The 26,368-nt window shown below is 42.8% G+C and overlaps 3 protein-coding genes across 3 annotated transcripts; all 3 read right to left on the bottom strand.

The window, feature by feature from the left end:
- Positions 1-2,552: 2,552 nt before the first annotated feature.
- Positions 2,553-11,924, bottom strand: LOC128715516 (F-box/LRR-repeat protein 6). The gene is made up of 9 exons (XM_053810422.1): positions 11,292-11,924; positions 4,477-4,752; positions 4,193-4,403; positions 3,960-4,129; positions 3,734-3,874; positions 3,442-3,609; positions 3,129-3,361; positions 2,911-3,045; positions 2,553-2,778 (listed from the first exon to the last, which is right to left on the bottom strand). Exons 1-9 carry the CDS (start codon positions 11,922-11,924, stop codon positions 2,553-2,555), a joined length of 2,193 nt encoding a protein of 730 aa, XP_053666397.1.
- Positions 7,449-8,110, bottom strand: LOC128715517 (peritrophin-1-like). The gene is made up of 2 exons (XM_053810423.1): positions 8,086-8,110; positions 7,449-8,035 (listed from the first exon to the last, which is right to left on the bottom strand). Exons 1-2 carry the CDS (start codon positions 8,108-8,110, stop codon positions 7,449-7,451), a joined length of 612 nt encoding a protein of 203 aa, XP_053666398.1.
- Positions 11,925-17,219: 5,295 nt separating the features above from the next.
- Positions 17,220-20,305, bottom strand: LOC128712032 (U-scoloptoxin(01)-Er1a). The gene is made up of 3 exons (XM_053806927.1): positions 20,234-20,305; positions 17,425-17,619; positions 17,220-17,333 (listed from the first exon to the last, which is right to left on the bottom strand). Exons 1-3 carry the CDS (start codon positions 20,300-20,302, stop codon positions 17,220-17,222), a joined length of 378 nt encoding a protein of 125 aa, XP_053662902.1. The 5' UTR covers positions 20,303-20,305.
- Between the last annotated feature and the right edge of the window lie 6,063 nt (positions 20,306-26,368).

The following is a 26,368-nucleotide window of genomic DNA, read 5'->3' as shown; positions in this document are numbered from 1 at the left end:
AAAGTTTTCGCTACACTCTACACTTGGTTTGTTCCTACGTATTTTTGTCATTTTATATCGCACATTTTGGGGAAAAGATTTTCCGGTACGAAAATGCGCACAATGCGATCATTCCTTCATACCTTGTTGTTGTTGGGGTAGGGGTTTCCTTTTGTTTCACTCGTCGTGCTTCGCGTTTCGCTTTGTTTTTGTTTGTTTGTTTTGCACTTGTGTTGCAAACGTTATAAATCTATTTGCTTCACTATATGCAAAGAATGTAAACCTTTTTGCTTATCCACTATTGCCTTTTTTCGTTTGTTTAAAGATTTTTTTGTTTTCTGCTGCTATCTCTATTAGCCACACAAAACCTTTTGATCATTTTGTGCCCACTTTGATCGCCTGAAGATGAATACTACAATCGCTTTGTAATAACAATGTTTAGCTCTTATTTATGTTAAGAATGTACCACATTGAAACGAATCGAAACAAATAATTCATCGCATCGCTCCAGGTGAATTTTCCCGTACCATTTGGCAGCGAATTGTTGAGTTGCAAGTGGCAACAGCCCGGTCGTTCTAGTGTTAAGTAATTCGTAGATCACGATGGAAGTTTAACGACAAAATTTCCGCACATAAACGCTTATTGCTGTTGATTGAATTTAATAAAGACTTTGAAGTGGGGAGGTACAGTGTTCGAAACCAAAAAATATTTGTTTTTTCAAAGTCGTTCCCTTTCCAAACCAATCCCTGGAAGCCGCTATTAATTTTAACCAACCAGATTAAATGTGGTACATTCTTCATTCTTTCTCTATAAACGATTTAGAGCTCATTTCCATGCTATTGTTTACAAAACTATTTCTTTAAACTCTCCCTTTGCACGCGCCTCAATTTGCTAACTGATATAAGCAAGCCTAACGTAAAATTGATGCATTTGCTGTGGGCATTACTGCGTTCGCAGGACAAGGTATATTGTAACATTGTGTTACTCAGCGTCGAATTTCCTCCCGTCGCTCATATGATTCCATCCTTCACGAAGCGTAAGTAATTTAGATAACTAAATCAATTGCACGTTTTATAGAATTTTAAGATAATATATCGTATTGGCACCAGTTGAACGTTAATCAGGAATGGTTAGGTTTAGACGCGCAACAGGTAGTGGTTGTTGCATTTAGCGAAACACAATTTGTATTACGATACAATTAACACACATTATCGAACAAACAGAAAACAAACGATGTAATATTAAAACAAATAATAACTTCAAATACAAACACGCAATTACTTAAACGGGTAAAAAGTTTCGAAAGATTTTGTAAAGAGATTCTTAAAAGTATTGTTGAGGCACAGTGTTTGGGTTGGAATTATGTTAAGAGATCATAGGAGAACATACAAAAGAGGTACCACACATCGATCGAAACACTTCGTGAAGGAATGACCACCATACGGCACCGGACTCAGAAGACTTTTGTTTGTCGAGGTCGAGGAATTCATTAGCGGTTGTATACCCTTTTGCGAACGTTTAAAATGCGTTCCTGTGGATGAAGGTACGAACCCGATACATCCAGCTTTGATTCCAGGCAGAGGTTTGTTATCGTTCCCGTATTTTCAACGTTCGTAGGCGCGACATCTCTATTTAATATCTACACTGACTTTTGTTAGGTTTTCTATGTACGTTTTGTTTAGAATCTTTTGTTCGTGTCTGCACATAAAAGACTATTTTTTAACACAGTTTGCATCTATAACACAATAAAAAACGATGAATTTTAACGTCGGTTGAGATCGTTCTGAGCGTACAATTTTGTATGGTAATAAGTGGCGATTACAAAGAAGATGGCCCAAAATAGGTACTGCGTTCCAAAAAATAAAATAAAATAAACAAGGTACATCTGTCGAAATAGCTGTAAAAGTTTGGAAATTGCATAATCGACTTACACGCCAGATGTTATGCATCTGTGTGTGAGACAGAAACGTGCAATAAAGGTAGCAGAGTTTAACAAGGTTTGTCTTTCCAGCTTGTTTAAGGAAGCATTTTCGATATTGTAAATGCTTCGCTCGCCCTTTGCCTTTACCGCAACACAGATATGGAAACCCGATAACGAGAAGCAACTAGCACAAAATAATAATGGCGCCTTTCTGCCATTCACAAGTGCGGCTACAAACAAATTACAAACAAATGGTGCACACGGCCGTGCACACGTTTATGTTACAAAATGCCAACAATGAGGTCGCGCTTCTAGCAACGAAAGACAACCGCGGGGAGGATGGTACTATTTACTATTACTATTGTTACTATTCCTACCAGTAGTACCACTATTGTAACTGCTGATGTTACCTCCTCCTAATGCCACGAACTGGGAGTTTGGTTACTTTGTCCATCTGCAAACACACTGATTGTGTTCGATTTACAAATCGGAAATCCTCTTGCCATTTGCCTATCACACAATTGCCTTACGAGTAGGTTATATGTGCAAATCGATTCGCCATCATTCAGTCCACCCCTGAATTAACGAGCCGCTTAGCATCACAAATAGCGCAGGGCACTTACGCGTTGTGGGAGGGTTGAAGAAAGGACGCTTAGGTATCGCTTGGAGAGGAGGAAGTTTGTGAAGATGCACCCTTCAACGTAACGCCAAGGTTTTCTCGCAGTTCCGCAATTTCCTGTGCGCCCTGCAGTAACCGCTTGACACCGCGCGGCAGTCCCCGGCACGAGGCGAGATTGATGGCGTTAATGTGGGGACAATTTGCAAGTACCTCCTTTACCGCTTCCAATGAAACCGATGATCCGCAGAGGTTGAGGTACCTGTGAACAGGAAGGGTTATGCGTGAAAATAAGCTTTTAATTCCTTATAGTACCACCAAACAACAAATCAACAAAAACATCTTTCGAAGAGCGAATGTTGCTCCGGAGCATTTTTTTATAACACCAACTCACTTCAATGGCGATTCGGAACCCTTGTCCGCGAGGGCTTTCAGTGCATCGTCCAGCGGTTTGGTGGCGCTTGCCCACGCCAGATCGAACTCGATTAAACTGTGGGCCCATTTCGATGCAATTAACTCTAGGCCAGCCCTGCTCGGTAGGAGATAGCGAAACAAATACATCAAGGTTGTGTTAAAAAAATACGATCAGTTACTGATTCAATCACTGCCTACCCCATGTCTCGGTTGATGGAACATCCAGATAGGAAGAGATGCTTCAAATCCCAGGTCGGCAACCGGATGAGACTGTCGTGCGTAAGGCGGGCGCAACCACGGACGTCTAGTAGCGTCAGCTTTGTACTGGTTTTAAGGATGCGCTGCAGAAACTCGTCATTAAATAGACGCGCTTCATCCGCGAGCGAGGCAACGGAAAGCTCTTCTAGTTCGGGGAAACCGGGTGATTCCATCTGGAACGAACCAAAGTGCGATATAATATAGATGAAAGTTTTATTTACAACTTAAGATTTGATTTTAAAAGACTACAAACCTGCTCCTGTAACGATGCGGTGCTAAGGTTGATGTGTGAGTTCGTTATCCGGAGTACTTTCAGCTTCTGGCAACCGTGCTGAAGCTGCTCGATATGCAGTATACCGTGCGATATGGCAACCGTGTTCACGTTGGACAGATCCAGCAGCACCAGATTCGGACAGTTCGTCTAAATGATGCCACAATCGACAAAAAAAAAATCAAAAATGCCACATCAATACCCAACGTAAGCAAGGAACGCACTCGTGAACAATCATTGCAATACTTTAAGCACCCACACTTGACACACTTACCGAGAGGGCTTTCACAATTTGCGGGATACCACCGAGCCGATTGTGGGCCAAATGAAGATGAGTAAGCCTGCTTCCCATTTCCGTAATGGCATTGCACAAGGACGTTTGGCCAACAGCCGTTTTATTGGCGTTTACCTCAGCCTGTGTACAGAGAAAGAGGAAAACAAAAACGATCGGTGAACGATGAACACGATAAAATGTAGTTTGAAAAAGGCATAACTCTTACATTGATAGAGCTGAGATCGAGACTTTGAAGATTTTTAAAGTTTTGCACTAGAAAGAGCAGATGATCGGAAGATAACGCTTTCCAGCCGGTGAGCGTTATGCTGATCAGCCCGGGCGCTGCCTCGAGTAACTTATCCAGCACACATTGCACATTCGTTACCTTCCAGTTTGCTGTTGACGAGTAAATAGACATTAGGGCGAGTTCCTTAGGCTGTATCGTGCCTTCACGCTTACCTAAACCCACTTCGGTCGCCTGCTTAAGACGGTTCTCGATAAGCCATTTTAGCTTCGGCTCCGTTTTGAACCGATCTTTCGCCCACATGCCAAGATCCACGGTTCGCCATAGGGAGGGTTTTTGCGACATTTTGTACCAGCTCGAACAAACTCTCGACAAACGTATCAGTGTGGGTAAGCTTCCCTCATCCTGGACAACGTTTTTGAAGATCTAATTGATAGCAGAATACAAAAACAAGCATTAGTAACGCTATCGATGTCCGATTCTAGTATAATTTTCTTACCGCATGCAGTACCGGGTCCGGTACTTCGTTCGCCCAAACACTTTGATCTTCCGGTGGCTTATACTCTTCCTCGGCACTTCGCTTCTCGGTGTTGTTGTTCGTTTTCCGAGGCTTTTCGTTCCGACGGTTTCGTTTCTCCGGTGACGTCTCGTCCGAGCTATCCTCGTTAAGGCTCTTGGGTTTACGGGCACGCTTGCGGATCGGTTTCTTTGGTTGTACTGTTGCATCAGATGCTTTCTTTATACACAGCTTAATGCCGATTTTATTTTCACTTATCTGAAACAAAAACAAATTAAACAAACCAATCAACGAACAATTCACACAACTGTATGGTTCTAGATTTTCAATACAATCTTTCTTCCAAAACAAACACAACACTTATGTGAGGCAGCAGATGTGCATTGTCTGCACATTCTTGATCCGTCGGGTTTGAAGATAATGAACTGTATCGAACAATGTTGTGATGTCTTACGTGCAGCGTAATAGGATTAAATATCATCATTACCTTGCCTTCACTGACACGGTGAAGTGACCACTTCAAAACGGTAAAAAATCTCCGTCATCCTCGACCATAAAATCATAACTCACTATGCTAACAAAACTCTCTATGCGTACTAATCGAGTGTGCAAAGTCAATTGACAGATCGATTAGGAACGCACCGATAAGACCTTGCTCTTAAGCGTTACGCAGCTGATATAACCTCACAAATCTGTAAGTGCACTTCCCACATTTGCAACGATGCGCAAACATTTATCATCACTTGGTCCAGTGACGATGATATCTTTTTCATAACGGTGGAATCCCCTTTGATAAGCAGTGGTAACATCATAGATTAGCCTGACAATTAGTTTCCTATTGGTTGTTCATGCCACTCGAGATACGGAGTACATCATATCGGTACGGATTTAATAACTAGTGGCCAATGGAACTATAAATATCTGTAGAACTTTATCGGGTTTAGTACCAGTGCGCAGGTGACAGTGATCGTGTGTAGTTTAAACGTGATCGAGATCATGATCGGTACGTTTTCTTATAACTATTGAATAACCTTAAGACTCGTGAACAGTAGTGCGTATTCTTATAGGTAAATAGTGATGAATTCTACCATAATTTGATTATCTCCTCCAGAACCTCGAATGAAGCACATAGCGCTGGGTTTGGTGCTGATTGTCAGCATTCTAGCAGCCCCAGGCGACCGGATACCAAACCATCCGAATTGTCCCGAACACGAGGGGCCTAGGCCAGTGTATTTTGTGCATCCCACGAACTGCAGCAGATTCTATGAGTGCAAACAGAAAGATGCCTGGGAGTTCGAGTGTGCGCGGGGTTTGCATTTCAACAGCAAAATCGATGTGTGTGATTACCCTGTAAATGCTCAGTGCGAGCCTCAGTCATCGGCTACCACAACGAACCAACCCACAACGCTAGTGACCAGTACGACGACCACTGCTAACACAACGCCAACTACTACAGTAGCAACAACTCCTGAGATTGTTCCTACGATTCCTTCAACAACTACAACAACTTCTGCTCCTCCACCGTCGGTTGTTCCTACAACAACAACAACTTCTGCTCCTCCACCGTCGGTTGTTCCTACAACAACAACAACTTCTGCTCCTCCACCGTCGGTTGTTCCTACAACAACAACAACTTCTGCTCCTCCACCGTCGGTTGTTCCTACAACAATAACAACTTCTGCTCCTCCACCGACGGCTGTTACTACAACACCTTCTTATACTACGCCGGATGATTCTACAACACCTTCTTATCCAACGCCGGATGTTCCTACGCCAACAACCTCTTACACAACGCCGGATGATTATACAACATCTCATCCGACGTCGGATGCTACTACCACGTATCGTCCACCACAATCGGGAGTTACGCCAATGCCAAACTGTCCACCGTTTGGTGCTACGCAACCAAACTATTGGGCAGATAATTCCGACTGCTCCAGGTATCTGGGCTGCCTAGAAAACTGCGTACAAAAGTTCAAATGTCCGGACGGGTTGTATTGGAACGATCTGCAAAAGCGTTGTGACAGTTTTGGGAACTCACACTGCTGTCCAGTTATACCACCGGCACCGAATGAGTGGTCGACTACTGTTCAACCTGGTTTTAGCGATTAGAAACCGTCCACTAACGTTTGATAAAATGTTTTCTTCTGCTAGATGAAATGAGTAAAATAGTGTTTCATTGTGATCTTCCTCTTTATTGGCACAAAAACCTCGCGAGGTCTAGGCTTGCCGTTTCTGGCTTTCTTTGATTTTGTTTACTCCTAGCTGGATAGTCAGTCCTGCCTACGGATGGGATTTTGGTCCGGTCCGTTCGTATGAAGACCGGCGCCGCTACCATCACCGGGCCGTCCGTTTCATTCAAAGATTAAAAATAACCCGATTTAGCGATTACTTTTTGTGAAACCACAACCTTCTTGACCAAAACTGTACTCTGCGGCAAATTTAAAATAAATTATAAATTATTTACCAAAACGTAAATTTCAATTACAGATTGCGTCACGAACTGTGGACCCCCAAAAAACTATATTGACGAAAGAATCTGAGCTGTAACATGTATTAAAACGAAAGGGCAAAACAATTCTTCCCCAAGATTGCAAACAGTACGCAAATAATCAGATTCAATCAAGCAGTGGCGTACATACTGACCACAATAATAGTCCACTCCGCGAGCTCGTTCTTGGAAGCCTGTTGGATCTACTGCGGTTACGAACGATTTGCGGTCTGTGCAGTTCGAGTGTCCTCTCAAGTAGTCTTGCTTCGATTGTAAAGCAGATAAGCTCGCTATACCGCACAGAAGCGACTATCCGATAAGCAACACTAGCTCATATCACGCTGCAACTTTAGCTTCCCCAACGCCACGTGTTCACCTCAAATGCTATTGAGAATTTACGATAATTGTTTAGTCTTTTTATTGGCGTATTGATACGCGTACTGGTTTCACAGTTAATCCACGCTTAACCCATCCATGATTGGAACCGATCCCACAGGCTCACAGATTGTTCCTCCAAAGTTGGTGCCGCCGGTACGGGCGCACAGCATTTGTTCGGGTTCGGTGCACTACACTTCTTCGCCGCATTATCCCACACCAACGATTCGGGACACTGCAACTCCATAACCTCGCCACGGACGCATTGATAGTACCTCGAGCAGTTGGTCTCATCGGACCAATGTTTGACCGCTTCCATCGATGGGCAGCGTGGATCGATTGCCGGTTGCTCTATCGAACCTTCCGTATTAACCGATGGATGAGAAACGGATGCCTCCGCCTGGCAAGCTACTCGATCCGATTGATCGCAGTGCAGCGTTTGCGAGTTGAAGCGCAATCCTTTCTCGCACGCGTACTCGTACGCATCTTCGCAAACACACTCATAGTAGCGGGAGCAATCCGAGTCGTGGGGGAAGAGCACTGGCGCATTGTGTCCGGCGCACATCCAATGGTTTGGAACTACCGCGAGCCAGTTCGGGGCACTGGCACGGGACTCTACTTGATCGGTAGCCGTTACCGAGCCCAAGCATAATACAACCAGTGAGAATACAGCTGTTACTGGAAGGGATATGATCGTAACGTATTAATATACACCGTAAATAGCCACAAATGAGTGATCTTACAATCCATGATCTGCTGCTGAAAATCAAATATGAACGCACCGTGTCTTACTAAGTGTCTTCGATTTATGGTTTTCAAAGCGTGATCAGTAGCAGCCTTTATATTGGCGCACGATCGATGATAGGAACTACTTTTGAAGGCACTTGAGCAGGACACGCTGTCGGAAAATGGCTACTAATTGAACTCACCAAGCTGTAGCGGGATTAAAGCATCAAAGCCATCCAACCACACGTGCAGCGGATTGTGGAAGGAAAGCAATTGACACGTGCAGGTGTTATACCGGTAGCTGGAACTCTTCAGAGCACCAAACATATCAGGTCACCTTGTAGGTGGTATTGGCTGCAGCGTCGAGAGACGGCATATAAATAAGAACCGATCCAATTCCGTAACACAACACTTCCTCGGCTCAACACTCGCAGAGGTCCCTCGTTTAAAGCCAATCCCAAGATGACTCCAGGTAAAAGAGTGTTGTAACACATTTGTATAAGAGAATAGAATTTTTCATCATCTTCTTCTGGTTGTTTAGCTTGGTCTATAGCACTGCTACTGGCGTTGGTTACGCTGTCGTCCGGATCGGATCTTCGAGATTCATGTAACAGATGCGGTTATCGCACTGGAAACCAGATCCAGTCTCATTCGCACTGCACTGCACGGAACGGATCTCCGAAGTACTTCCGCGATGGCCACGACTGTGGTAAGTTCTACGAGTGCAATCGTGGTACCGCATACGAGTTCCTGTGCTCCGAGGGACTAGCATTCAACGAGAACACAAAAGTATGTGATCATGCCTCGAAGGTGCGTTGTTCGAGTGCGAACTCACTCGAACTCACACCAAATTCACCGAGCGGCAATTACTACGAGTTCCCGCGAGCCAGTGGAGCAGGACAGAACCGAACGTGCAATATTTGCAAGCAAGCTAAGCAGGCCATCCCACGACATGCTAACTGTCCGAGAGCCAACGGATACTATCCAGTGATGTTCCGGAACGTTAAGGATTGTACGCAATTCTACCAATGTGATCACGGCACGGCTTATCTCATTCAGTGTCCCGCTGGACTACACTTCAACACACGACTAAATATTTGCGACTATCCGCGGAACGTGGACTGTGCCGGACCCGCAATAAGCCCCGAATCAACCCCCGGTTCTAGCGGTGGCAGTCACGGTGGTGTCTCGCCATCGTCTTGTCGCATCTGTCAGAATGCAAAACAAGTGATCCGTAATCATCCGAAGTGTCCCACCAAAAACGGATACTATCCAGTGATGTTCCGTCATGAAACGGAGTGTGCTAAGTACTACATGTGTGACAACGGTGTTGCGTTCGAGATTGTGTGCCCCGCTGGGTTGCACTTCAATACCGCGATCAACGTGTGTGATTATCCGGGAAATGTGGACTGTTCCGGGTCGGGCGCTACATCTGCAGTTCCGAGTGAGACACCGGCCGTCGTTGAACCGGAACAGAAGATTCATCCCAACTGTCCGATCATTACCGGAGAACAGGAGGCAAGCTATTGGGCACATCCGCGCGATTGCGGCAAGTACTTTGGGTGTCGGTGGGGATGTGTGGAATTGTTCAGCTGTCCCGAAGGACATCGGTGGGATGATGCTAAGAAGGGTTGCGCTGCGCAACATTTGGTAGAGTGTGAAAATGACGGATACTAAATTGATTTAAAATGTTTACGTAACTTAAGACGCCCATTATATTTGCAATAAACTGAATAAGCGAAATATTATTTTCACAAGTCACAAGTATCTATCCTGGACGAATACCTATTTGTATTGTCGGTTATCAATCAAGGTACTCAAAAATAAGGAAATTAGTCTTCTTTTTTACCGAGACGACAATCTCAAGTTGTCCTTGACATCTTTGACTTTAAGCACCCGTAGCGTTCTGCGTACGGAGTATTAGTTCCGATGGGATTTTGTCCCGGTCCTGTCGTGTGAAGAACGGCGACTCTACTAAATATATCAATTAATCAGAGATAAATAGGGACAAGTGATGGAATGTAACGAAACGAAAGTAATAAATATGTCAGTGGGATATGATTTATATCCGAAGCTGAAAAAACTCCTACTTAAACTTAAACTTGGTCAAAAGAAAAATAAGCTGAAGAAATGTTGACAGCTTTAATGAATCATTCTGGAATTAAGCAATCCAATGTATTTTTAGAACGTAATGATTTCTTGGGCCTTTGGGGCGGTCCGGTGGCATTAGGATAGCGACGATGGTCTTCACACGAACGGACTGGACCAAAATCCCATCGGGACCAATCCTCCGTACGCAGGAATGACTATCCAGCTACGAGTAAATAAAATCACAGTAAGCCAGAATTGGCAGTGCCATGAGGGTAGCGACGATGGTCTTCACACAAACGGACTGGACCAAAATCCCATCCGGACCAATCCTACGCAGGAATGACTATCCAGCTACGTGTAAATAAAATCACAGTAAGCCAGTATTGGCAGTGGCATGATGGTAGCAACGACTGTCTTCACACGAACGGACTGGACCAAAATCCCATCAGAACCAATCCTCCGTACGCACTCCAAATGACTATCCAACTACGGGTAAATAAAATCACAGAAAGCCAGGATTTTGCAGGCCTTAGACCTCTTGAGGTTGTTGTGCCGATAAAAAAGAAGAAGTATGAAATTGAAAAGCGACAAATAAACTATTCTACAATTTACTTATTTTCTTCCAAGGTATGATCACAGCTACAAACCAAAAGGATTTTGTTTGTGGTTTCGTAGAATCATCAGGGTAGGTCCAATGAAACATTAACTTGCATAGTGATCGCAAGGCTTCCTACTTTCAATGATGATCTTTAGTGACGCGATAATCAGAAAGGGTTCTAAGCTTAACTTCTTGGTGCAGATCGCTTTGGCCTCTTGATCATAATGTCTTGATGAATTTCTCTGCGATATTTATCATATCGACTGGACCTCGTATATTGTAATAGATGGATATGAGTCTTATTCTGTTTGTTCTGTTTAATGAGAGACCTAAAACAATAATGATTTGGTTATGAAGATATTGATCTTTATAACTTGGCATTCGAAGAGAAACTTTATGTTTGTCAAGGGTTCTTTAACTTTTTTGTAATGGATCCCATCCTTCAAGGGTCTTTTTTGTGATAAACAGTAAGGATACCTTTAATTTCTAATTTAAACCACTTGTTTTTCAACTCACCTCACTTTGATACAAGGCTACCATTGCTTTGCGTTTCGGTCGCCCCCGTGACTTATTCATCTTGCGGTCAAAGTTACGCATCGCCATCGGTTTACCACCACTCGGTGTCACCTTCGGTAAGCTTCTACCGTTTGACACTGCGGATGAAGTTGTACCCGGACCCATTGCACTAGCCGCCATCATGCCAACAGCAACAGTTGACTGTCCGTTGGCATCACTGCCTTTTCCACCAGTAGCAGACGTAGTTGGGGAGGACGTTGATGCAGCAGCTCCTTGCGCAATCGTTGCATTGGTCCGTTTCCCATGACCAATATCCAACGCCGGTTGTGAATCGGTATCCACGCACGATTCGCTTAGTTCCTTCTCAATGTTTTCGATCGTTTCCTCCGGTTCGGGATGCGGCACTGGACTGACCATACTGCCACTATCCTCCTGCGACGACTGTGAATGATCCTCGAGCAGGTTGTGCGCGCTGCTGCTACCACCCGGACTGGTACCGATGATGTTGGCCAGTACCGAGCCGGGATTACTGTTTCGTGGCGATTGTTCGCCATCTGGTGAGGTCGGAATAAGGGAGGAAGGTTCCGTGCGTCGCAATCCTGCCGGAAGACTCGTTTCCGCCAACGTTTCCATGGTGTATAGTTTTTAAACCACAAATAACACGATAAAAAACGACAAAAACTTTTTCTTTCACTTTCACTCCCTCGCACAACACAATGTTTGTTGCTGATAATAACACTAAGATTTACACGGTTCACTTAAACGCTCCACACTAATATCTTCACTATTTCGGTTGTTGCACCCAGGGGTACATCTTGTTCGTTATTCGCCTCTTCGTATTTTAGTTAATCGAATGGTACAGTTCGATAACGCACGACAAAACCACACAAACATAAACATCCGATCAGGGTTCGGTTCTCAGCTCGACCATCTTCATTCAGATGCGTTGCGGTGTTCTTTAATTCCAAGAACTTCCTCAAAAAAACCAACACAAGGTTTTTTTTTAATCAATTGAATTGGTAACGTGACTTATCAAAAAATATTCAACGCCACCGGAGTGCACAGATTTTTTTCTAACACGGCTTCAGTTTCGTCGGTACATGCCAATAGTTAAACTGCCTTCAAATGTTTTTCAGCTCACTCAGCATTGGTGTAAGGCTACATTTTCCGGCTTGTCCAGTTTTTTGCAGCTTTCGTGTTCCACTATGAAACTAAAACCTCACAAATCAAAGCAGCGTTGGTAAGGATATTCTTTTGCTGGTGTGGTTGTATTCTTTGTATCACGAGTTCTCTGCACTCGTAACCTCCTACGAAGATAGTAAACTCTACAATATTCTAGTCACTCTAGTAGACATTGAAACCTCCGTCCACTACATTTTGGTTACTATGCACTTCCAGGTCGCTATCACAACTTTACAGCTTCGTTTAAGCAGCACACTCTGCCCGCCGAAGAAAGATCTCACGTCACGTCTCGCAAAGGATCAACAGCTTCCGGCAACGAGTTCGAGACGAGATGTGCAACTTTCACTTGTTTCGGGAAATTCTTTCACCACTACCATTTGACGGAAATACTCCCTGTAGGAAAGGAAAAGAAAAGGGCAAAAATGTAAACCGAAAAGAAATTTAGAAATGACACTGTGCACACACAACACTCTAGGATGCTGTCTGTTTATAGACAAAAATATTTGTTGGTGGTGATGTGATGTCGCTCGCTCTCACTCGCTCTCGCTGTTTGAATTGTTTTACGTTTCTCTCGCGATGCAACGCGGCAAAAGAAAAGCACCCGCGCAAACGCGGCTCGCCTCATCTCTGTCCCACACGGCTCATGCACTCTCGCTCACTTTCTCTCGCTTTTTGCTCTCCGAATAAAATGCTTCGGATTCTCGCTTTTCCAACTAATGTCATAAATTGTAAACAAGAAAATTTCTTCACCCGCCTCTCCCACACACTAACCCTTTTACGTTTTGGACACGCTTTTCCCTAATGCATTTCGATGGCATACGTGTTTCCATTAAGCACGAGAAAGATAGACACAGCGTTAATCTTCGGTTTTCTAATCCCCGTGTAAATTACCGTTCTGATTGTTCGGTCTCTTTGCACACACTTATCAGAGCTTATCGCAAAAAAAAAAAACGGTTGGTTTCAGTGGCGCTGTGTATTGGAGCAATTGGTGAGACGAACGCACACACCAAAACACGTACCCACTTCATTCGCACCTTCGCGGCACTGCCACGTCCGATTTGCGGTGGGGATTGCTCGCATTTAACGTCGATTTAATTTGACCAAACCAATTTTTAACACTCGCTCCACCAGCAGTATAGTGTGGCTCGTTCAACTTGTGTCCTAATAATTTCTAACTCTCTAGGCTTATGTTTGCCACACACACTTCACGCGTTCTTTTCTGCCTGGCTCTCTCTAGCTTTCATCGGTTCCGATATCGGTGCGAGCGAGATGACGATATAAACATTGCGCTGTGTGCACTCCGTACCACACTGCCACTACACGCACACACCCAATCCTTCTTCGCATTGCTTACACGCTCTCCGTCTTCTTCGCTCTCCTGACTCGTACCCGTTCTCTTTTCTAATGCGTTTGGGGAAGCGTAACGCAATCAATCTTGACAACAAGCTGCACCACTATTTGAACGGCGACGATAATGCGATTTTCTTTCTGTTTTCAATTAACCCATCATTGCTTTACAGTATACATGTTGCACACGAACCGGGCTACGGCCACTCACACCAATCACACTGCCAGCGAAACACACCAAAAAACTGCGCTTTCTTCAATCACCTTAGCTCAACAAGAAAACGGGACCATCCATACTTGCACACGAAAACTTGGTGTCCCCCAGTGATGGGCGCGCTTCGTTTGAGACGCATTTACTACACATCGGTACCAACCTGTGCTTGCGTACGGTTCCGACCACAATCACACGGGTACGGATAAGAGTTGTTAAAGAAAATTATAACTAAAACACTATCAAATTTCTAATTGCTTTCTGCTGCGATGCGATGCGATTTTCCAAACTTTTTTACTGTTGACATTTGTTATTGGCTGTCAAAATTGCGAGGGGTAGGATAGTCGTGATGAAAGCAGGCGAATTTCATACCCCTTGAATTCATGCACCGAAAGTACAGTGCATAGAATAAGTGTAGGACAATTGTATTAGTTTTTTATTTTCTATATGGTATTTACCATATAATACGGTAGTTTATGTTTGAAACATGAATGAGTTGTCATTTATATTGAGATCTATTTATTCTCGTTCCTTGAATAAAACATACAAATATGAATTTAAATCTAAAAAACATGAAATCAAATATGACATACGATGGATGTGTGGGGGCTTTTTGGGTTTCGTGGATAGCCTTTCACGAAACGCCACGCCACGTCTTTCACACCTTTTTTTCAGCTAGGCGATCTCCGATTTTTTGAAGTAGCGATCTCCATCCGTATTTCGACAACGAGCCACCTTTGGTCTGAAGTTGTTTCGGTGACCTACTAAAACCCTTATCCTGGGAGACACTCTTGGTAAAAATATTTACTATTGAAGACCCCCACATGATTTCAAGGTCATGCAGAGGACACTGATCAATGGTTTTTCTGAGTCGGACGTAAAACAGATCCTTCACCTCTTCGTTCTTTTCCACGGTACATGCGCTAACGTTAATGAGGTTGTTGCTGAAGAATCAGCTCGCATGCAAGGAGGGCATAGCCTCTCATCAATAGCCTTAATGCCGATGTTCACGGATTTCAATCGAGGGCGTACGATGAAACCCATTACAAACATGTGGTGTCGGTAGTGGCAGCTGTAGTAGATGTCGTAGCTGTTGCAGCCCTGCCAATTCTGCACACCATTCTCCAACCGTTGGATTTCTTGTAGAGTTACGAAGTCCATGCTCAGTGAGACTAGTGCCTTATCTAGTTGCTGTAAGGCGCCGGCCCTATAAAGAGTGCGTACGTTCCTAGGTCCCATAAAAATCGTAGTCCGGAGAGTTTTTATTTTATTGTGACTCATTACAATCTCTCTTAGTTTGGCAGGAAAACGTTCCATGTTCAGCACTACAGTTGTTAATTTGTTGAATGACAGAGTGATATTCAAAAGTTTATCCATTCGTGCTACACTTTCAATTGTGAAGTAGGATATTTGAAAACTTCCCAAAGAGAACATTGATAAATTCACTAAGTTATGCACACATTCTGGTACCGTTGTCAGATTGTTGCTTTTAATTCTGAGTTCTGTCAAAGTTGGGACATTCCAGTGTCCAGATTCATTAGTTTGTTATAATTTACATCTAATCTGTACAGTGTTTTGTGCACCAATCGGTTTTCAAGCGAAATGATCTTATTACTGGCAAAATAAAGATACTCAAGCTTAATAAAACTAGTGATCAATGCTAAATTCACAGTATTCGATCGATTTTTAAATAATTTCAGCCATTTAAGATAATCGTAAACGTCACAAAGTTTCTTCGATGTGTTGACAACGTACATTGGCAGTAGCGGAAGAATCTTAAGCTATCGTAAATCCTGTATTTAAAAACTATAAAACAGAAGGATTTATTTAAACATTTACATTGAACTAACAACAAACCGGGAAAATTGGAAAATATTTGAATAATATTTTTTACTTCTACAAACATTAGCGCTTACTTCAAAGGGAATGTCCTCAAAGATCTTAAAGAAATAGGTGAAAAATAAATATGGCATTCGCAAACTGTTTTTCTTCGTATTAAACGAATAAAACTAAATGACATAAAAAGCATGAGGTACGATCGAGCATGATCAAATTTGGATTGGATTGTATGCTTTATAAGATCAAAATAGACATCCATCCCAATTGATGGTGGCAACTGCTAACACATCCTAACTTACGGATGACGTACAAATAGGTGAGCGCTCTTTCGCAGTCGTCCATAATTTCACCTATCTTGGGTCAAATGTCAGCACCGACAATAACATTGATGTTGAAATACACGCTAAGGTGCTGGCTGCCCACCGGCCATACTACAGTCTGAGGAAACTTCTCCACTCAAAACACCTGTCGCGACGAACGACTATATAGAACCTATATAGTTCTATTACTCACATTCGCCTCTGAGACATGGGCTGTCTCCAAAACTGACTAAAACCCGCTTAGCTGCGTTCGAGAGGAAGCTGCTCAGAAGGATAAGAGAGCCGCTACAATGACGAGTTCTATGAGCCGTACGTCGAACTAACTATCGTACAGCGAGTTAAACCCTATCGAGTCCGGTGGGCTGGTCACGTCATGAGAATGACACCGGACGACCCATACCGTAAAGTCCTTTTACGTCGATCCACATGGACAGAGGAGGCGTGGTAGGCCCAAATTGAGATGATTAAGTTGATGCGTCCGTCAAAAAGGTCGAGATAATGGAGTATCAGACTAAGTGAGCGGTTTAGAGCAGGACAAGGCCGCGAAGCGGTTGTAGCACGGGATAAGTAAGTAAGTAAATGAATTAATTGTACGACGTAATTTTAAACCTTTTCTTTCTGGTTATGCGTCGTAGTCGTAGCCTTGCGTAACTTTTTTTCTAATTCATTTTATAGAGACTTTGATTTTTACTTACGCAGCAATGAGATCTCTTGTTATTTCTAACTGGGTAATTTATTTGTGTCAAATATTTTTACTCACACATCTCAAACTCATACGTATTGTCATCATGAAACCATACAATTATATGGAAAATAGATACTTTTTTCCAGAACTATTTATTCATTCTGTTCACAGTGTATAAATTATATTTACAAAAATAAAACAAAACATAAAACAGGAATCTCACGATGCGTCAGGATGGCGCACATTTTTTTTTTGTTTAGACGACTTAACCTCAACAGCACAGTACCCTAATAGGATCGGTACCCTACACAGTTGACTCCTTACCGCACAATGGTGCGCATGGGCTAACCAACGATCAGATTTCCTGCATCATCTCGGTACAGATCGTCGTTGATGCTGTACATTGTTTCCGACTCCGGACAGTTTACGTTTGTCCACCAGTCACACACGCGGTATGCCTGTGGGAGAGATAAGAAAGGTGTTAGCGTGATAAGGTGTGCAAACCTTTCGGGATTGCTTCCAATCCCGGTTTCGAAACGGATCCGATACTTGGTTGAAGACGGTCCCGTTCGGGCAGAGGAAGGAAAACATGTAGCCGGTCGGTAAGCACCAGTGCCACACCTGGCAGCGCGCCTCAATGTCCGCATAGTAGCCGGGCTGCCGATCCGCACACCGGAACGTTAACCCGGACGGGATCTTATCGTACGCAGGATAGTCAACGTTCGGCTCGTATCCGAAGATTTGCTGGGAAAGGTGCGAAAGGAAAGCAAAAGTAACGCAACATTAAACCGTTAGCTGCACCTTGAAATAACACGATGATGTTTGCATTATGAAATGTGCCAAACATTACGCCATCTTCATCCCATATGTTCGCGTCGCGATCTTCCGCCCATCCGATCGGTTCGATCAATTATTCAATTCGACGTGAGAGTACATTTTCCACATCGCAAACCAATCAAATTACAATCAACCACCAATTATACGGTTTGCCTCATCGCCGCATCTTCCCCTTTCGAATGGAATTCATTTTTCATCGTTTATCGATGTTTTTGTTCCCATCGCCCCCCCCATAACCGATCGATCGATCACTTCCCAACAACCGCCGGGTTTTTTGGCTGGGTTTCAGAGAGTTGGTAGGCAACCCCAATCCCATCCCAATTCGCTGCCTGAATGCGAAACATTGTCTTTATGGGGCAAACAAATTAGTGCACGATCTAGACAAACGATCCGTAGTTTGGTCGGCATGTCGATAATGTTGCACTCTTTCTCTCTATATCTTCGCGGATCTTCTTGAACGGTCGGCTCCGATGCAATGCTTATGTCATCCGGATGGGTCCAAATCGTGATCGTACCAGCACACTCGATCGCATCCCGAACGAGTAACGGACCCGATCCAGCTGAGAGGCTTGAGTTTGCCCGCAGTCACCCCCATAAGGTCGTTCTCGTGAAGATCTCATTCCGCTGTGGGGATTCCACTTTCGCTAGCACGTGTGTGAACTGTGCGAAAACAAGGCTGCACTTGGGCTCATCTCCTGCTGACGGTTCTCACCCTTCGCGCAGAATCATTAGCGTGGAAAACTGGAAACGATCTTAAGCGAGGTAAATCACGCACCGGTACAGCTGTAAAGGACATCCAACCCTGTCCAAAGTTTGTGTGTACACATGTTTTACAACCCGTAGCGAAAAGCTTTATTTCGAATCACTCACCAGCCAACGGTGTAATGTTTATTGTACCCATCCCATCCGGCATAGCTTTGATCTTGGTGTGAAAATAACTAATGCAGTGCGCTTGTCCGACAATGATCGCGCGCATAAGTCAACCATTGTCCACGGGGTGGTCGAGGTTAATCACGGTGTCTAAATTGTTTTTTTATATCATCATTAGCATCGTGAAACATTTGTGTCCAGCCCCCGGGGCGCCCCATAAATTCTAAGCCACCCCCGAATTGGTATGTTAATTTCCAAGAGACAATTTTTTTTGTCAAGTGTTGGTTTCATTAGTTCTCAACACTTTGCTCGAAATGATTTTTTGAAGGCATTGTTTGTGAAAAAGTATTGTTGGTATGCAAAAGATCCTTTTTCATTTACCAGGCGGAATGAGTACATTATTAAGTATGTAAAGATAAGGAAAATTATTTAGCTGTTTGTTGAAAGAGCAATGATGAATGGACACTAGTTAAGGTAGCTAATTTTAGATTTATTTCCATCAGTGTAAATTGTTTGGAAATGTTTGGAGAAGCATGAGCATTGTATAGCATTCGATGGTGTTTTAGAATTAAAACTAAAATGTTTAGTTATTTAATAGTTGTACTCAAAAAAGATGTAGATCGGTGGTATGGTTTACAATAAGAATACAGGGTATTCTTTACACTAAGAATACAGGGAATACCGCAATTTTTTTTACAGTTTCCCAATGTTTTTTTACTGCGTCCCAGCTAGTTTTGAATCCGTCCCGTTCCCCATATGTTTTTCAATATTACTTTATGGAGCCAACTTCTCACTGTAAAAATCTCAACCCATGGTGATTAAATATTATGTTGAAAAACATGATTAATGTTTTGGAGGTTATTATTACAAATAAATTGGTGCATGTATAAATATTATTATTTAAATGTTGTATATCCATCATCATTTAATTACAATAGAACTAGCCATAAGTCGATTTTATTTCATCGAATTGCAAATCATGTTTTGTATCAAATCGAACGTCACAATCATTGAAACGGACGGTTCCGCTTAGTATTTTAAAGATCCTGGTGCATACATTACTGTAATTTTAACTAATTAATTGTAACTGTATACATGTTTACTATCAGATGCACAACGGTACGATGCATACCAGATGTACAATGCGATTCAACCACATGGCTTACGAAACGATAAAATTAACGCGTAATTCACAATGCAATGCATATTTGAGAAACCGTCAATAAACCTGGGGACGAATACAAGAACATATGGCACGCAATCGAAAAATCTCGTGGCGGGAAAATCTCAGGATGAATTAATTATTAAACAAAATTATCTGGGAAACTGTCAAAAAATTATATAACACCTTCTAAAGAAGTTAAAAACAATTTTCGGTCTCACAAATATGTTTTAATATGTTAATATCTAATTTTATTGTGTAGAAAGTGTTCCGATTTCATTCCTTCAAAGTAATTAAGCACTGAATTGAACACATTGCACATTGAACAACTTATCAACTTATTAAACGAATTTAGTCATTTAGTGTGTTGATATCTAGATAAAATTATGGATTTTTCACACAATTAATCCTCTCTAAGATTGCTTATGTTTCGCTGTATCGTCTATCTTCCCTATTGAAACAATTATGACAATATCAATTTCTACTTACACCGTACGTTTCATGACTGTTGTACAGAAACACACCGAACGCCACCAACAATACCGTGTACTTCCACATGATGCTTGCGGTCTGTCTGTCTGCCCGAGGTTCGTCGCTTGCCCGTACGCCCAGCTCGTTCGTATGCAGTCGCGCGCCAAACCGAAACCGAAAGTGGTCCCAGCCGCGTCCCTCTCTACCTCGTGGAGCCGGAAGCTAATTCCGGTACGAGCTTTCCGAAACGATGATGCTTCCAATCCGAAAAAAAGCCCAAACAATAGCTGACGCTGCTTGATTTGTTTTGAATATTATGTGGCGCTCGAGTGTGGCGTACTAAAAGCGACCGGGCGCCTTAAACCTCTTCAAGATGGTTAGTTTTTCTCACTCCTCCACGCGCTGCCAATGGATGTTTTGGGGGGGGGGCGTTTGTTTTTCTTCTCTATTTTCGCAATTTATGCAATAATGTTACACAGATCCATGTACACTTTGGTTTTGCTGGAGATAGTCCTCTTCGTGAACAAAACAGTTGATGAGTTCGTTTACGGATGTGTTGCTGTTTAGCAATTAAGATTATACCGCACAGCAGGCAGTTAACGTTTGGTTAATGAACACAGCTGGGCACGTTTTTGTAATGTTAGTTCGTTGCATGCACGATTATGTTTCCGCGTTATTTTTGCCACTCGAACTAGAGAAAAACCGATCTTTGATTTTTGTTGTTGTTTGACTCCCAATACTGGTAATAGTTTTCCGATGTGGCAATCTTTTGCAATGCGACTACGAACACAATGTCACTATGCTGTACGCTTTAAAGTCCCTGTTATATTCGTCCTTTCCGATCACCGTTCACACACGCCCAGAAATCTCTTATGACACACACGTTCTGTAACCCACAACACATCAGACGATTCTTCACATCTCACACCGAACAGCGATCACACGCGCTTACGTCGAGCTTAACGAACCAAATGAAAACGTCCGCCCTGTGCAGCATCGCTTTATACATCAGCAAGGTTACTCCCACCCAGCAACAAGCAAAAAAAATAACGCACTCACAAACGATCACACTCCCACTGCAAAAAGAAGGACCGCCACTTCAGAAGACTTCAATTGTCAGGGCATCGGAAAATTCGGAACCACCACCCGGGACGGTGTCTGTTTGTGAGCCCGGGAAGTCGCTTTTCGCTTTCAACGTGCACCACTGTGCCCACTGTGGAAAACCCCACACGCACCCCCAAGACGCACACAAAATGTTCTGCTGGCGACGAACCCACCCCCGCCCGGTGAGCCATTTGGGTGGGCAATGCAACGACTGATTAGCATCTTGCAATGGGGGGGAGTGCAATAGTGTGAAGAAAATTGGAAATTTTAAGTCTCTCACCGACTCCGCCGGCGCAGAACAGACACACGCAAATAGAATTGGTCGCGTGGAAACTCAATTAGATAATTATCTGCCCGATCATTCCCCTGGCGGGGAAGAAAGGGACGTTGTGGGGTGAACGGTTTTGTGTGAACATTTTGCTCTCGCACGCCTGTGTTATATGCCATTTTTCATTTCCTAGCCGGCCAGATACGCACAGCTAGGACGGACCAAATCTGCACGGCGAATTTAATTGATTTCGGTGCACCTGTTAGCCGACGCGTATGCACCCATATCCGGTGCAAGGTATTGGGAGCATTTTTTGCTGAGTTCAATGTTATGAGAAGTTGCGCCCACTTGAATGGCTGCGTTTGGACTATATTGCGAGAATAGGGTTAGTTGATTTTTTTTTGCTTTCGTTTTGGCGAATGCTAATTGCAATCATTACAGTGCGTGGAATGAAAGAATCGATCAACGTTTGCCATCGTTCACTTTTCTTGCAGTCGTGCTTGTTATCGTAAGAATTAGGCTGGAGGTTGTTGGAGCGCCGGCTGTGAGGTGGTTGGACGGGGCGCAATCTGGATTTTATGACCGTGCCCAAACAATCAACCAATTTTTGACCAGGCAAATAATGGACCGTTTCGAGAAAAGTGCGAAATCATAACCTTGATATTGTTTTGCTAGTTGTTCGTACCAACACTAATTGTGGCTTGCTGCGCTGTAAGTAAAATCTAAGCAATAAGTTTAAATCAAATTGATAAATTAAGATAAATAAAGTATGAAAAACTCTTTAATCACAAAGTTATTTGTTTTTTTTTTATATAGAAAATATAAGAAAAACTTAATAAATTGTATAATTAAACTAATTAAAATACGGACGTTTTTACAAAATGTAAAAAAATATTTAATACAATTTAATTAAATGCCCACCATGTAAAACCTACTACTATTTTGAAATAAATACTCTTAAAATTCCGTAATTCTTAAATCAGCACAAGAAGGCGAATGCTTATTGCACAATTGAATTTGAATTTTTCTTCTGAATTTTTTAATTTTGTAGATAATGTTACTTGCAAAACAATTTAACGAGTTAGACTAAACATTGGGCGACCTTTAATGCTAGGACCAACGGTGGAGCCATTACAAATTTATTTTAGCGTTCTGGGATATTCTAATCGACAAAATTGTTGAAAATAGTGGAAACCCTAGGACCAGAAGCTTGTATAGAGTAGAGTCTATAATAGTCCAGAGCGGTTGTCATCAAACTTCTGGGTTGCAAAGAAATATCTGGAAAATTTACATTGAATGAGCCTAAATGAATTAGAATATTAATTGTGACAGTTAAACTATAATATTTTGTCACTTAACATTAGCTCCCCAATCAGTAACCGAGACAACAGAAAGCTTTTTTCCTAAACGAGAGAGCAAAATGTTTAAGTACGCTATTAATACAGCGCCAGACTGAATTTTTCGAATAACTATCCTAACATCAAAATGTTTAGTCTTAATCATTATATGATATTTAATTTAGAAAACTGATATGAAAAAATGTATTTGAACTGTTCTGTGCGTCATTACCCTATTGAACAATCAGGTGAACACTCAAAATTTGAGTATTTGACCTCCTAAAATGAACACTCAAGATTTGAGCGAATGAAATTCTTTCACTATGAAATATGAAATATTCCTAGCGAGGCAAATTTCGTTAAACTACCCTTAAATCACCACTAATTTACCGGGTAATTTAAAGGTAAACTAAAGGTAAACTAGCAGTCCTTAATTTACCTTTTAGGGCAATTTTGACTTGTTCACATTGGGTCTTTGTTTACACTGGGTAAATTATTTAATATAATCGTGTCACTCACTGTACCGAGTTCGAGCTTATTCAACAATTACCATAACGAGATACTTGATCAAGCCAATTGGTCAAATATGAATCTAAATTTATGGGATTATCTTCATTATTTTTACATCTTTTCGAATGACATTTACAGACTTTTTGTTGCGTTTGGGAGATAATTTTTAATGCATGAAGAACAACCAGGCAATATTGGCCTTAAACTTTAGCGAGAATCAAAAAACAGCTTAGAATAGCTTCATCTAAGGATTAAATAGGAATCAAATTTCAATGCAGTGGTTAGTTACAAATTAAATGACTATTAAAAGATGATTCTGCTTCGAAGGTCTTCCAGCACCTTCTTCCTGGTTCTGTAAGAAATTTAATCCTATTTTCTGGTTACTATCGTAACCAAGGGCTACTAAAGTTACAACTCGACAAATCAGCAAATGCAAACAGCGCAGAAGAAGCGTTCTGAAGGTCACAAAGCACGATTAGTTCCTTCTCAATATGTTTCCCATCAAGCAACTGCGCTTCTCCATTCCCTCTCGCACATCGGTTCACATGCCATTGACTCACATCCCCAGGCAGTAATGCTATCGCGCGTCCAAGCCGCAAAGTCAATGGCAACCATTAAGCGCTTCTGCCATAAATCAATGGCCTCATAATTTCCTTCGCATCGCATCACGGGCATTTGTACTCGTTCGATTTATAGCATCGCTGTACTAATGCCTGTGAGATATTTGTCTTCTCAAAGGCACATCCTCCAGCAGGCAGGGGTTGCAAGAAAACTCTAACGCACAGCCACATTCATTCCGGGCAGCAAAGCTAAGATCAAATAGTGAAGCTTCCCTTGGCGTCACAGCAAAACGGTAATGATACGCCTCGAAACCACCGTGGCAAGTTAAACCGTTCGACCTCGCGTCAATGATTACAGCAAAAAAAAAAAAACGCACCATTTATGACACACTGCCATTGCCCTGTGGACGACTGGGTGAGAAAATGTCCATCATCCAGCTCGGACAAATGTTACACACGTCGTAACCTAACCTTTTGCCCACTGCCCGACCCAAGCTGTGCATCGAATTGGATCATTGAACCGAACGGAACGGTAGCACCACAACATTTGGGGTGATAAGTGCCGCTTTGGGTTTTATAGTACAAAATGCCAAATTTATGCCGCCACGGACCCCGCTCGATCCGATCGATTGCCCAACCAGACGGTGCTACAAATCGCGGTGGCAAAAAGGCGTACCAACGGGTAACGGGCGGACGGATACGCATTTCTGCACTCCCGATGCAGACTCCAATTGTTCACACATAAGTTTTGACCCCGGTGGCACTGGTAGAGGCGGCACTACCCACTAAACCCTATCGTACGTCCGCAAGTCATCGCCATCCGGTTGCGCAAAGGTAAGACGGTGGTTGGTTTGCGTTTTTCTTCTTCGCGGGAGACATCGGACCTCAGATTGGCAGACGTGGAGAGAAAAACGCCACCCGAAAGTGCATGCCGGTCGGTGAATGCCGGTTTGCGGGTGGACGAATGAATCCCGGACTGGTCACGGACAATGGAAGGAAGATTCGTCGCTTTGCTGCGAGACGGTGCGGTGCGAATGCTTTGTTTTCCACGTGCGTTTGCGAAATGGTTTTGGAGCTTCGATCGCTCTACAAATGCGAAAGGAAGATCTGTTCTCAGCTGCGATTGCCTCATGCCGCACATCCGGGTGTGGGAAGCTCGCGACGAATGGTTGGGCGCTTCTCATTCTAGCGCAGGTGCTATAAATAAATTATAGCAACAAGTAAATTGCTGCTAGCACTTGCTGTAAATTGTTTGCTAACAAATTATTAAAATAGTCCGCTTATTACACATTACATGACGCATTATGAAGCATTTTGACTCCCCACAAATGCGAACAAAACGCACAAACAACGATTAATTGGATGGCCGTTTTGTTGTTTTTTTTTTTCTTCAAATAAAAGGATGAGCATGAATTAATTCGGCCATGTTACGAAGGCCGAACTGACCGTTTATTTCAATCACAGCATCACGGAACCCATACAGCCCGCTAGTGTTAAGTGGGTCGGATTTGTTTTCATGTGCATTTAACATTGTTAACTCCGCTCAACACGTCGCCCATTATCCAATCGACTCGGCAAACCAATTCGTTACATCGATCGATTGAAGCTTTTCGGCGGGACTTTTTTCAACACCTGCCGAAACGAAGCCCGAACTTTTCAACACCTTTGCATTTCAAACAAAAGCCACACCAAAAAGCGCATCGTACCGTTCTGCATTTACCACCATAAACCACGGACCGGATTTCACGCACCGAAACAATTAAACAAAATGGCAAATTTGCAACAATTTTTGGGTGGCAAAACAGCAGGCCCCACCGAACGGGGATGGTTACCAATGAGGGTGGTTGTTGTGCTGCTATTGTTTGCGATTCTTGAACCGGTGCGACGCATCTCGATCGAAATTCTTTCAGCTGGCAGTGTCTGCAACTGACCGGACCGTTTGGTACTTTTTAGTGACGGTGATCTGGTGGAAAAGAAATAAAAAAATGTATCAAGCTTCTGCATCTGTTGGTTGGGCTGGTCGGTAGCACAGGGCCAGACAACAATCGGTGAAGGATGAGCATCGTTCCGATGACAGTACTTTGTTAATACTGATGGTACTTTAAATGCTAAATAGGCAATAAAAAGGCTAGGGCAACAGTGCAGCTGGATGACACGTAAAACATTAAGATGTGTTTTAAACAGACAAGATAAGAAAATGTTAAGATACCCGATTCGGCGATCTACAAGTTAACAAATACAAATAGAAAAAAAGAACAGACAAAGGAAAGATAATACAAAAAATATGGCTATCGAGACGTATGTGTAAACATACAACAAATGTTGAAATTGCTTGAAAAAAGTCAAGAAATACAACAGATTTAAAATATAAACC

This window comes from Anopheles marshallii, chromosome 3 (genome assembly GCF_943734725.1).
Source record: "Anopheles marshallii chromosome 3, idAnoMarsDA_429_01, whole genome shotgun sequence".
NCBI classification, from domain to species: Eukaryota; Metazoa; Arthropoda; class Insecta; order Diptera; family Culicidae; genus Anopheles; species Anopheles marshallii.
The sequence above is the reverse complement of the archived record's forward strand: the minus strand, read 5'-3'. Positions and strand labels throughout refer to the sequence as shown.